Genomic DNA, 12,294 nt, shown 5'->3' with positions numbered 1-12,294 from the left:
GGAAGAAGATAGATGATACCTACCTAACCCAAAAGGATGGTAGAAAGGGAAAAGAAGAAAAACTAACTGTATATGATACCGGGTTGCTTCAAGTTAGACCCATTTCTTCTTGATGCCTACAGTTTGTCTAGCCCAGTTTGCTTTCGTTCTTAAATAAGCACATTTTTATGAACAAATAAAAGAGACAAGAACTCTGCCCTCATCTGCCCACAGTGTGCTCTCTCTGGCCACAATGGAAATTTGTTGACATGCAGCACAATAATCTGTGACTTCGATTTGATAATTAAAAGAATGTAAGAATTGAAAAGATTCCTCAGTCAGCTAGCCAAATACGCCTCTCTTTAGTCTACAGTTTCACCTGGGCAGAACATTTGTAAAGAAAAGGTGAGAAATACTTGTTAGGAGATGAAAAATAACTTGTTTTTTCCCTGGTTTTGACCGCTTTATGCGTTCATCTCTAGTTTATTAATAACACGGTTTTGTTGATAGTGTTAAAATGCATTTATAGAATCATAGAATCATAGAATAATTTGGGTTGCAAGGGACCTCTAAAGGTCATCTAGTCCAACCCCCCTGCCGTGGGCAGGGACATCTTCAACTAGATCAGGTTGCTCCAAGCTCCGTCCAACCTGACCTTGAATGTTTCCAGGGATGGGGCATCCACCACCTCTCTGGGCAACTGTGCCAGTGCTTCACCACCCTATTTAATGTTGATAACGTTAAAATAAATTTAAATTTGTGCAGCTTATTGAAATATTTATTATGGTGTTCAAGTACATTTACTGATACGCATTTTCCATGCTGATAGTTCTGAATCATTACACGTGTTTTCAAAGCTGGCAGTGTATTATTTACTTTGTTTTATGTGGGTTTTTTTTTACTTTGCTGTTTGCCTAATTTCCATGTTGTGATAGTGAAAGACTCTTCCTGTGTACACTTTCTAAGATACTGTATGACATAAGTAGTTTTACTGATTTAATAGGATTGTTTATACTGCATCGTACTAACCAGGGGGCTCTAAATAGTTGGCTCTTATCCAACTGTTTTAATTAGCAACAGTTTCATAAGCTTTGTAATGAGGACACATATTCATTGGAAAGTAGGTTGAGACAATGACACTCATTTTTACGTCGGACATTTGCAGGTATTAGATGGCAGTAGCTCAGCTGGTCTGAATTTATTCAGCAGCACAGAAGTGAAGAATTCTTTGCCATATTATCAGGCTTCAGTGTTATATTTTTAAATTCAGCTTTAAAGTGACCTAAAATCAGGGTGAGATTTTATTGTGGATACTTATTTTTCCTATGCCCATGTGGAGTTCACACTGACACTAGTGGAAGTTCGAGTAGTTTATGAACAAAAGAGTAAGCTCTTTACATTTGAAGAGATGGAATTTGTGAATAATGCAAAAGATATATATGTACTGTAAGGGGAGAAAACGTAGTTAAAACCAGGATGCACACTTGAACGAGGTCTAGAGTAGCAGCAATTCTTAACGCAGCTAATGAAATCAGTGTCAGGAAGTCCCACAGGAAGAAAATAGCTTTGAACAGGTAAGAGTGGGCTGCCTGCAGAATGTCATGTGTTAATAAAAACAGCTATTAAACTGCAGACTTTTTTTTTTTCTTAGAGCATCAGGTTTCATGATCATAAAACAGTATAACTGGGTTTATGCCAGTTGTTTCAAACTTCAAACAGAAGCTACGTATTTCATGAGCAGTTGAGTCTGGTGTTAAACAATGGTGACTTCTGTGCGTGGAATAAATTTCTCATCACAGGACAGCTCAGGATGTACTTGTGCTGTCATTGGGGTCAGGGAGATGGCTTCAGAAACCGTGAGATTAGGCCATTATATGGATGAAATAACATATATGAATAAGGTCAACATTTTTTTCTAGTTACTTAGTATCCCAGACAATGTTTACTATAGACAGACAGTAATTTTTCTCTTCTAAAGTAATATGGAGGTTGTATTGCAAGGCGAAGTTGGGCATGTGTTCTGTACTATGCTGGACGCAGTTTCTATCACTAGGGAAAAAAAAAATCTAGAGTTACACCAGAGAATTTAATATCCCAAGAAGTACTGTAGGTCAGAGAATAAGCCAAACACCCCCTGGTTAAAGAAAAAAAAATGTGTCTGTGAGTAAGATTATTCCGTTATTGTTTACTGTAGAGATGGCAGTACCTTCTGTGTATTTGTACAGTAATTTTTATATGCCTGTGCAAGCTTTTCCTGCATGAGGAAGTCTGTCTAAGCAGTTTTAAAGGTGTATGTTTTAAGCTAAGTTTCTCTTACATATTTGCTATTTATCTTTGCCTGTCAGCTTATCTTTTAGATTGTAAGCTATGTATGCCAGATGCCGTCTCCTGTTCTTTCTTGTGCATTACTCAGAACAAAGGACTTTAGATCTAGTCAGGGTTACTGGATTTACCAGAAAAAGAGTAATTTTTGTAGCAGGAGGACACTCACCTTACATGTTATGATAAAGATTCTTAGGGAATTTGTGTCTTTCTAATTGTAGAGGAGAGCTTAGAAAACACTTGGTTGCAGTGCTACAGATTTTCTTATCTACAACTTTTATTTTGTATTTCTCTGTTACTTCTTTCCTTTTAAGGTATACACATTAAAACTCACAAAATATGCATGGGCAAACTCAATTTTAATACTTTTTTTATTGTAGTACTATCATTTACTTTGGTAAATTCATATCCCTGTTTAAAGTGCCTTAAAGCAATTAAAACTTAGTTTAAATTCAAGTATTGTAAAATTTACAGAGTATAAGCACAAAAAAAAGCTGCATAGTGAAAATACTAGAGCAGGCTAATACATTCAGGATGCCAAATACTCAAGTATTAATAACACCAGATCAGTATTAAGGTTAATGATAATTAGCCAGCTTCATACAGTAGATACAGAACTGTGGGCAATATGAATGCGTTGTTCTTACCATTAACAAAAGATAGAAGCATAACTTAACACTGAAAGAATTTGTAGTATCAGTTTTTGTAACACATGCCGTAAGTAATTTAAGTGTCAGCATTTGCCTTATTAATCTTTCACATGTTGCTGTGAATCTGGCAAATACGGTATGTGGTTTTTCTAGATTCTGAGCCCCTGCAATCCCAGTGATTTCGGTGAGAGTTTGTGACATCCATGCCGCTTGAAAATCCTCATAAACAATCAGTCTTATCTTAATACAATTTTGTTTGAATTTTTGTTTGAAATTTGTCTCATAATGTTATAAAGAAGTATGTCTGAGTTTGTATTTCTGTTTTTTCTGTGTACTGGTGCACGATCATATACTGTACTTTGTATTTGCCCATAGCTACTTTGAGTAGTAGTGGGAGATACTTAACGGGTATGGTAGAATTTTACTTTGAATATGTAGCCCTTATTTTGTCCATTTAATTTGAAGCTGTAATAGTTGTACCCTGGCATAATAGTGACTTGTTATGTGTACGAGATCAAGAGCATAACTTACTTATAAGATTTGTCAGAAGAGGAATTTGTTGACAATATTTTAATTCACATTGTTATAGTACACAAAATTAATTAAATACCAGCATTAAAATGGTTGATTGACTCCTTACATTTGAACAAGTAAAGGGTATAATTTTACTTGCTATGGCTAGGAAAGCTGTAGTACAGATATGTGTGGACAAATAAGAGAATGATTGATTTTCAGTGGAAATTACTGCTTCAAAATCAGTGGAATGATATGGCTAAAATATTACTGGTTTGTAACAACAATTCTAAAAACATTTGTATAATTATGTAAGGGAAGGACATTTTTGCTCTGTTGTTGCCTAAAAAAATTAATTTAAAAATACCAGCCACTTTTAAAAGAAAATTCTTTGTTAATAGTTTATGTGTATTAAGAGCATCTTTGTATGTAATTTTTGCTGTTAGAAAGTGTTATTTTAAAATATTTCAAGAAGTATGACAGTTGTGATACAAATTATTACAAGGATTCATCAGTCATTGTGTGTATGCAATATTGAATAATTAAGAGAATGAAATACGCAGTTCTCATTTCCAGAAAGAGAAAACGAGTTCTCTTTTACAAAGGCAGAATGTGTCAAAGTATAAAGTTACAGTTTAATTTTTGTAATATTTGGTGAAATTCTACAAAACAACAACAATAATGAGAAAATTAAAGGGCTGCACCCAGAGTATAAAACTAGTAGAAGTTAGGTTTCTTGGAATCTTAACTCCCTTGGTCGTCTCCCTTTCTTTTAAAAGAGACTTGTATGTTTTTATTGTATTAATCAAAGTACTTAGTAAGATTTTGTAGTTGTAGCAAGATAGCAGGCCGTGTAAGTCCATCTACTTATTTCCAGAGCCCATTGGAGGTGAACTTTGGGTTAATTTGCTGTAGGTTAAGGTTTGATAGAAGGAATACTGCAAGATCTCCTCATTACCAGCCTGACTTCAATGTCAGGAAGAGTTTTCTTTTTAGTGTGTAAACATCCTTCATCTGTTGCTGCTAGGTGGAGATCAAAGCGCAATGAAACTGATTTTTTCCTTAAGCGAGGGTTGTCCTTAAAGAAAGAACCTTCCCATTCTTTAATGACTTCATCCACTTTTTCTGTCCTGAAACAATAAAGCAAATGTATTTATGATCCTTTAGGCAATATGAATTATCTGTCTTCAGGACTGCTTTTAAAATGTAGAGAGAAATTGCATAATAAAGTGTCAAGTTATTTTAGATGGGTACTGAGACACTAGAATTTTTCTTTTTTTTCACAGGTTCATTCTCCAGAAAAGCTAAATAAAGGGTGAGGGTTCATCATGTTCTTGTTTTTGTACTTTTAAGTAGACATGGATACAAAACCACTGATCCAAACACATCAGGCAGTTTGTTTCCAAGGAGAAAGTTTGGAATCCGAGCTCAAAAACTTTGCAAGAAACCTCCATACTATAGCGGGCAGGACAGAATTCCTGCATCTGAAAGCCTTCAAAATAGGGAGGAGAAAAATCTAGTTCAGATCCAAACCTCAGAATGTAGATCTACTTTAAATTAAAAAAGAAAAAAGGGCAGAAGTAAAATATGGAGAATTGAAAACCCAGCTGATGCAATAAAGTTTAGGCACCCAAATCCTATGGATTTAATCCTCTAAGTATGTGTCAGGATCCAGATCTAAAAGTCTGACTCTGGGGGCCTTACTCGGGTAGAGTAAACTGTAGCCAGCCGAGTAGCCCCGTGCAAATCTGACTGACTGTGTAAGATGAACCAAGCTCAGGTATGAAAACAAGCTTCAGGTATGGAGTGTGTATGGTGGACCACATGATGGCATTAATTTTTAATCCAAATTTCTACATGTTTTCAACAGCTGATTACAGTTAAGTGTTAGTGACATTGTACACTACAGTCTGTTTTAAATGTAATGTTAAATGCTAGTCTACAAAAGAGCTTAAAGAGCAGCAGGAAAAAAAAATGAGGCAATCCAATACTATTAAAGTAATTTAAGGTGAATAATACATACTAACAGACTTTCACATGCCCACTTAGGAGCCAAGCTCTCTGTTCCCTGTTTGGTAATTGGTGAAACGTAGGAGTTTCCAAATAGCAAGTTAGAGCAGCCAAGCCTGAATTTATCTGCATAAATATGCCCCAGAGGGACTTCACAAACATGGTATGGGCTCTTTTGCTTTCAACCTTAACTAGATGAATTATTCATAGTTTCATTCTTAACAGAAATAGAAATTACAAATCAAAAGCATCATCATGCTATTGTTAGCTTATGAAGTAAATGCTGATAAAAAGAACTTTAAAATTTAATGTATTGTTAAAACATGCCATTCAATATACCTTCAAGAACTATCACTTATTCTGGAGTGTCTTGGCTGTATGGGCATGATATAACAGATACTAAATAAAAGAAAACTCAAAGCTACTGAAACATAATGCCCACCATTTACTTTCAACTGTTATTTTGTTAAATTCATGTTTATCTTACTGTACAGTGCCATGAGCTTCAGCGCTTTCCTTCATAATATTTCCATCTAGGATTGCTTGTTTTGTCATCAGTTCCACTTTCTCAGTTTCATGCTTCTTTACACCATCTGTAAAAGAAAATACAGATATACTAGGCGTGCAGAAGAGTAAGGTCAGGACACAGGACCTAGAAGTGTTTTTCCTCCTGCTGCACTGGAAGAAGATCCTTTTGTAATATCCAGTAATTTGTCAGTAGTTAGGAACCTCATTTAGAGCCATAATCCCCTAAGGGGAAAGTGTTGAAAAACTTGCCTGAAGGCAGTGTAAAGGCAATCTTGCTAGTGGTAGGCTTTTTGTCATCCTTCTGGTCAGGTATAGAGCAATGAAACCTGCAAAAATAAAAATTATTATAATCTAATCATACTGAATTACTTTAATCCAAAACTTGTCTTATGAACAGCTATGAAAAATTAAAAAATATAAGAAGCATGAGAAGTTCTGTTTGATTGTAGTAACTATTTGTTAGGATTTCTCATTCTGAGTATAGAACTGAAGAAAGTTACTGAAAATACCTGTGCAATTTCACTGACAGTTTTTAGTCAGTTTGTTGTGTGCCAGGAAGAGTTACTTAATTTTATTAATACTGAATTGTGTGTATTTTCACAGAGTTAAAAGCATTAAATCTGAAACTGACTCCCCTGTCTGGAATCTTCTTAGGCAAACGTGTGAGGTTCCTGGACTGAAACTCTCCATTGTCTGTAGAAAGGACTGAGGGAGGCAATGTTCCACTGAAAGATTTCAGCATCACAGGCCTGGTTTTGTGAAGATACCAGTGCTGAGTGCAAGATGTGATGTTTTGCCTTTTCCTTCTCCTCCTTGTTTACATTTGTGTAGCTGCCTCTCTCATGTTTGCGTTTCACAATACTGGTGTTTGTGTAGCAGGGAAAGGGCAGACATGAAGAGTTACAACCAAAGCAAAATGTCACTAGAAGGCATGTTCTTAAAGAGCATCCTAATGCGTAGACCCTCCCAAATGTGTGCCTTAACACACTTTGAATGATACTGAGTAGTGTGAAGTCCACATGCAAATGGCCATCTGTCAAGTGATGAGATGTGAACTCGTCTCTCAGAACTTCACGCGTGTGGACTTGCTTCATCGATGGTCTGAGACAGAGCCCACGTCATGCAGCTAATGGGATACAAAGTCTACATCAACATGCAGTGCCTCGAGCGAGGATGCAGTAAGCGTGCTATTATCTGCAATGCATTGTGGAGATACTCAGCTCCAGAAAGTGCGGAATCAGTGAAGTTAAGTTACAGTGAAACCATTTCTAAGGATTCTATACTATAATTTTTTAATGATTCATTCATGTATTTACAATTTTGATGATTATTTCAATGAGAAGTTCAGAAATGGAAGATAAATTTGAGTACTTTTTCTCTAATTGACAAGTACCTGTTCTCTTCTTGCTCAAGCAGACTGCGATATGTTGCTATCTCCTCCTCCAGTTTCATCCTCGTGTTCAGGAGAATTTCATGCTCTTGGAGCTGTTTCTCAATACCTCTTCTCACTTCCAGTAGCTCTTTCTCTAAGCATTCAATCTCAGCTTCTAAATTTTGTAGTTGCATGTGGTACTGCTGCTCTGTGTCACGCAATGAACGTTCCAAACCCTTTTCCTGTGAAATTTAACTCATATTTTAAGATTTGGAAAGTATATGTGTAAAGATGTTATATGTACTTTTCATTAGCAATCTGTGTATTTTTACATCAGTTCTTTTAAGAATATTCTTTAGGAGCAGGAGTAAAGCTTTCAAGATAATCATAGAATCATAGAATAGTTTGGGTTGGAAGGGACCTCTAAAGCTCATCTAGTCCAACCCCCCTGCCATGGGCAGGGACATCTTCAACTAGACCAGGTTGCTCCGAGCCCCGTCCAACCTGACCTGGAATGTTTCCAGGGATGGGGCATCCACCACCTCTCTGGGCAACTGTGCCAGTGCTTCACCACCCTCAGCGTAAAAAATTTCTTCCTTATACCTAGTCTAAATCTACCCCCCTTTAGTTTAAAGCCGTTCCCCCTTGTCCTGTCGCAACAGGCCCTGCTGAAAAGTTTGCCGCCATCTTTTTTCTAAGCCCCCTTTAAGTACTGACAGGCTGCAATAAGGTCTCCCCGAAGCCTTCTCTTCTCTAGGCTGAACAACCCCAACTCTCCCAGCCTTTCTTCATAGGAGAGGTGTTCCATCCCCCTGATCATTTTCGTGGCCCTCTTCTGGACCTGCTCTAACAGGTCCGTATCTTTATACTTTTTTATATATATACTTTATATATGTCTTTATACTTTTTTTATATATAATACTTCTGCTGAGAAATTTTCCAGTAAAATCTTTAATAATTTAATATAGGATAAAAAAATGTAGCCTTCTGTTGTACCAGCAATCCACTGCCATTGATTTTACAGATCTCTGATTTTATCTCTGTGGTTAAAGCGATATCCAGCTCAGTACTGTATGAAAACCAAGTGGTCTGCGTGCTCTTGTGGCCTGTCTATATTACTGAATTCAGTAAATTGCTGACATAGTTTATCGTGAATGACCTGATAAATTTGGTCCACACATTCAAAAAAGTTATAAACCTGATGTGAATTGATTAGGCAGAATGACCGGGAACCTGATGAGGTAGTATCATGCAAATATATGTTTGGCAGGTGTGAAAACATGAGAACACGTGTATATTGAATGGCAGATCCTGAATCAAAACATACTATACTCTTAAACGTGAGCAAATGACTGGGTTGTTGCTTGTTGATTAGTACTTTGTGTGACAAGCTGAAAGTCCACCGCAAAGCTATGCATTTCTGTGTGTGTTGTATTTCCGCTGTATAGTGGATGTGATTGTTACATAAACTGAATTGTGGAATATTTTACATCAAGAGAAAGGTTTATTTTTTCCAGGAGATTTCAAGTTTCATTTTATGATGCTTACCACAGCGTGGAGAGATTCAATTTCGATCTGCATATGGTGCCACTGCCGTCTTGCTTCACAGAGTTCTGCTCTCGCTGCCTTTAATGCTTCTGCATCTTTGTCCATTCTTTTAATTGTAGCTTCCTCTAGCTACAGGGGATGTAAAAAAGATAAGAATATTTTAAAAATAGTCAAATAATGAAAATAAAATAGACACACAAAAATCTCTAGTTGGAATTTTTTGAGAGTCATAAATTTCTTAAAGCTAACAGTGATGAGTTAATATTTTATGTACCGTGTAGACAGGAAGCCCTTATCCTGCTGTGTTTGACGGAAGTAGTTGGCCGCATCTTTATCCCTAACATATTTGTTGTAGAGGAATTCCCATACAAATTAACCAGTTGTATTTAGACCTTATTCACCTCTGGAGTAAATGGGCTTAACTTCATGGAAATTAGAGGAATTGCAGTCAGTTCAAGCTTCCAGGTTTGAATAAGGTTCTTTGTTTTTAATGTATTTTTCATTTCTAAGAACAGCTTTATAGAGAGGGAGCGCTTTTGAGCAGTTGCATGAATATAGCACAGTTGACAATTGCTGTAATTATGTTTTTGCCTGATCTAGTCATTGACCAGGTTTCAGATTCTCATTTGAGAGCAAGTACCTGCATTCATTTAAATATGAATAGCAACTTTATCCAAATCTACAACTTTTCCTTGTCTTCTAAGGACAGGTTATTTAAGATTTACCTGTCACAGGAAGGAAAAAATTGGCGTGTTCTCTGACTATATGCTGTCACCCATGTTAAATGTGACAATTCAGAAGTGAAGTGCCTGTTCTAAGCTTAATCCTGATCCAAAATATTATTTGAGATAATTTGCCATTCTTAAGGCTGAAGCTTATTCTTAGAAAAAAAGTAAACAGTCAAACAAGCACTGTATTGTGTTAGCAAGAAAATGTGGTTTTTCGCTTTTTTTTAATCCTATTAAAAGTAGATTTTTTTAAGCCAAGCCTGAGCATGTGTGGGGTCATTTTAGATTTGGGCTCATCTTTGATTTAGAGAATACGTTAACGCATTTAACTCCCAGAATGATTGTTTTGCTTATGAAAGTTATTTTTCCTTTATGATTCTGAGTTTTACTGCAAGTGGTGAAGATGCCATAAGCACTTGAAACAATAGATACTCTTTTGCATATTTTACTACTTTATGTAGGTTCTTATGATGCCATCAACTCTAAGGAAAGAAACTCTTTAATTCAGGTCTTAAGAAGCAAGTAAAATAAGTTTCTTTTTTTCCCCCATAACATACTGACCTATTGTAATTTTACCATGCCATCGTTTTGGTGAAAAATCTAGGTTTGGCTAATCCACAAGCAAACACTCAATATTCTTTGTTATCCTTTTTTGCCTGGGTACTGCAGAATTTATGTGACAAGATTGTATCAGTACACATTGGCTGCTTTGTGCCAAACACAGATATAAACTTGGCTTAACTGTCTAGTTTATAGCTGATGTGTGTCATTGGATTACTGTGTAGATCAACCAGATTGCAGCAGTAGTCTGGCCTGTGGTTAAAAAAAACCTCCAGAATTTCTGCAATACCTAAGAAGTACAACAGAGTGACATAATACCTAATTTTCACCCTGAGTTTCTTGACGTTTGATGGCTGAAAATTGTTTTGCCATTTTATTTCAAAGTTCAGTTGGGTTTTAGAGATGTTTTGTATGTAAATCTGTAATAGTAGCATTGTAATCAATCTGTATGAAAGAACAAATTATATTTGCTGAAGAGTATGACACAGTTTTACTGTGAACAGTATAAAATAGTTCCTGAAAAGGTACAGTTTAATACACCTGTTTAATACAGGTGCTAAAAATGGTAAAGCTTTCTGTATATAAATGGATTCTTTACATTGCCTTAGATTTTCAAGATTCTCTTTTCCTCTGGGATAACTAAATGGAGCTAGAGGTTACCATGTTACAGCATATGTCATCATTTTTTAAATCACAACAATATCACTGTTGCAGGTACAGAAAAACATCCAGATGAATTACACAGTATTCGTTTAGTGTGAATTTCATACCCTAAACAAAATCTGTTTCCGTATCTTCTAGTTCACATCTTACTGCAGTAAAATCAAAATCCCTTCCCCAATAATACGCTGCATTGAAAAGGAAATACTGTACCTCATAGAGGCTGAGGGAGGAATTGTATAGACAGGGATTGTCTCCTTACTCTGGAAGGTGTATGTCTGTATGAAGTCATTACCTGGGTCCTTGCTGAGATGATGGTCTTTATCTGATTTCTGGTGATGAGCGTTTCATACTTTGCCCTGATCTCATTGAGGAGCTGGGACAGTTCCATTCTCCTCCCATCCTCCACCTTGGCTAACCGAACCTTATTGATAGGATGAGCCGGCTGCTGCAGAGCCTTCACTGCCTGCAGCGAGAGGAGAGAGAAAGTACAGGCAGATTTTAAAGCTGCAGAGCTTAATTTTTGAGGAAGCACTGGAAGGTCAAAGGCTTCCAATCGTTTCTAAAAGCAAGTTTAATAAAGCAAAGATCTGTCACTTTTGCAGAGTTTGAAATAATGATTCCTAAATTATGTGCTGAAATGAATATATACGATGTCTTTATGTTTTTCTTACACGATAACTGTGGTTTTTTATAACCTCAAAAATGTGTGGTTAAGAGATACAAAGCAAAGGACAAAATTACAGCTGCACAGCATGAGAGGGCAATCGCAGAGGAGAAGGGAAGGGAACAACTTCCCAGCAGTACACCTGTATTGGTGGCAGTGCTGCTGGAATGTGCCTTCACCAGGCAGTTGGGCAGCACTGGAGCAGGTTATTTAGGGATGTTACAGAATTTCCATCCTTGAAGGTTTTTAAGACTCAGTGAGGCGAAGCCTCAGGTGGCTGACCTGATCTACTGTTGAGGACTGTCCCATTTTGAAAAAGATCTGGGCTCCTGGACATCCTCTCACCCAACATTTCAGTGGTTTTATGGGCAGGAACACAAAAAGAGGGAGAGAAACCAGCCCTACTAGTGGTAAAGAATGCTTGTGCACCTTGTGGCAAGGGGTTTGGCTCCTCTTCTGCAGAGTGCAAAGTTCTGGTGAATTAACGCTTCAAACATAGCTAACTGCTGTCAGAAGAAGTGTCTGGTTTGTCTCTGAAGGTGTTTACAGTACCTCTGCTGTGTGTCAGTGTGTTCAGTTCACAGAATATGCAGATTATGTAAGATTCTTATACCTTTCCTGACAGCTACCAGGGAGGTAGAAAGTTTAGGTTGTTTGCTGTGCTGTGTTTTCTGCAAATAACTCTTCATTTCCTGGCTCACTGTAGCTACTGTATGATCCCAATGATCTTGTCTGCTAAGAACGGCTCTTACCTAT

General features: G+C 36.9%; 1 protein-coding gene across 2 annotated transcripts; it reads right to left on the bottom strand.

The window, feature by feature from the left end:
- Positions 1-3,506: 3,506 nt before the first annotated feature.
- Positions 3,507-11,318, bottom strand: KRT222 (keratin 222). 2 transcript variants are annotated; one of them, XM_076357017.1, is made up of 6 exons: positions 11,167-11,318; positions 8,923-9,051; positions 7,396-7,616; positions 6,252-6,328; positions 5,962-6,067; positions 3,507-4,594 (listed from the first exon to the last, which is right to left on the bottom strand). In XM_076357017.1, the coding sequence occupies exons 1-6, from the start codon at positions 11,260-11,262 to the stop codon at positions 4,381-4,383; spliced, it is 843 nt and encodes a 280-aa protein (XP_076213132.1). In that variant the 5' UTR covers positions 11,263-11,318; the 3' UTR covers positions 3,507-4,380. The 2 variants fall into 2 exon arrangements, with proteins under 2 accessions (XP_076213132.1, XP_076213133.1); XM_076357018.1 differs by having other exon boundaries at positions 11,085-11,226.
- Positions 11,319-12,294: the final 976 nt, after the last annotated feature.

This window comes from Aptenodytes patagonicus, chromosome 20 (assembly GCF_965638725.1).
Source record: "Aptenodytes patagonicus chromosome 20, bAptPat1.pri.cur, whole genome shotgun sequence".
In the NCBI taxonomy this organism is placed as follows: Eukaryota; Metazoa; Chordata; class Aves; order Sphenisciformes; family Spheniscidae; genus Aptenodytes; species Aptenodytes patagonicus.
The sequence above is the reverse complement of the archived record's forward strand: the minus strand, read 5'-3'. Positions and strand labels throughout refer to the sequence as shown.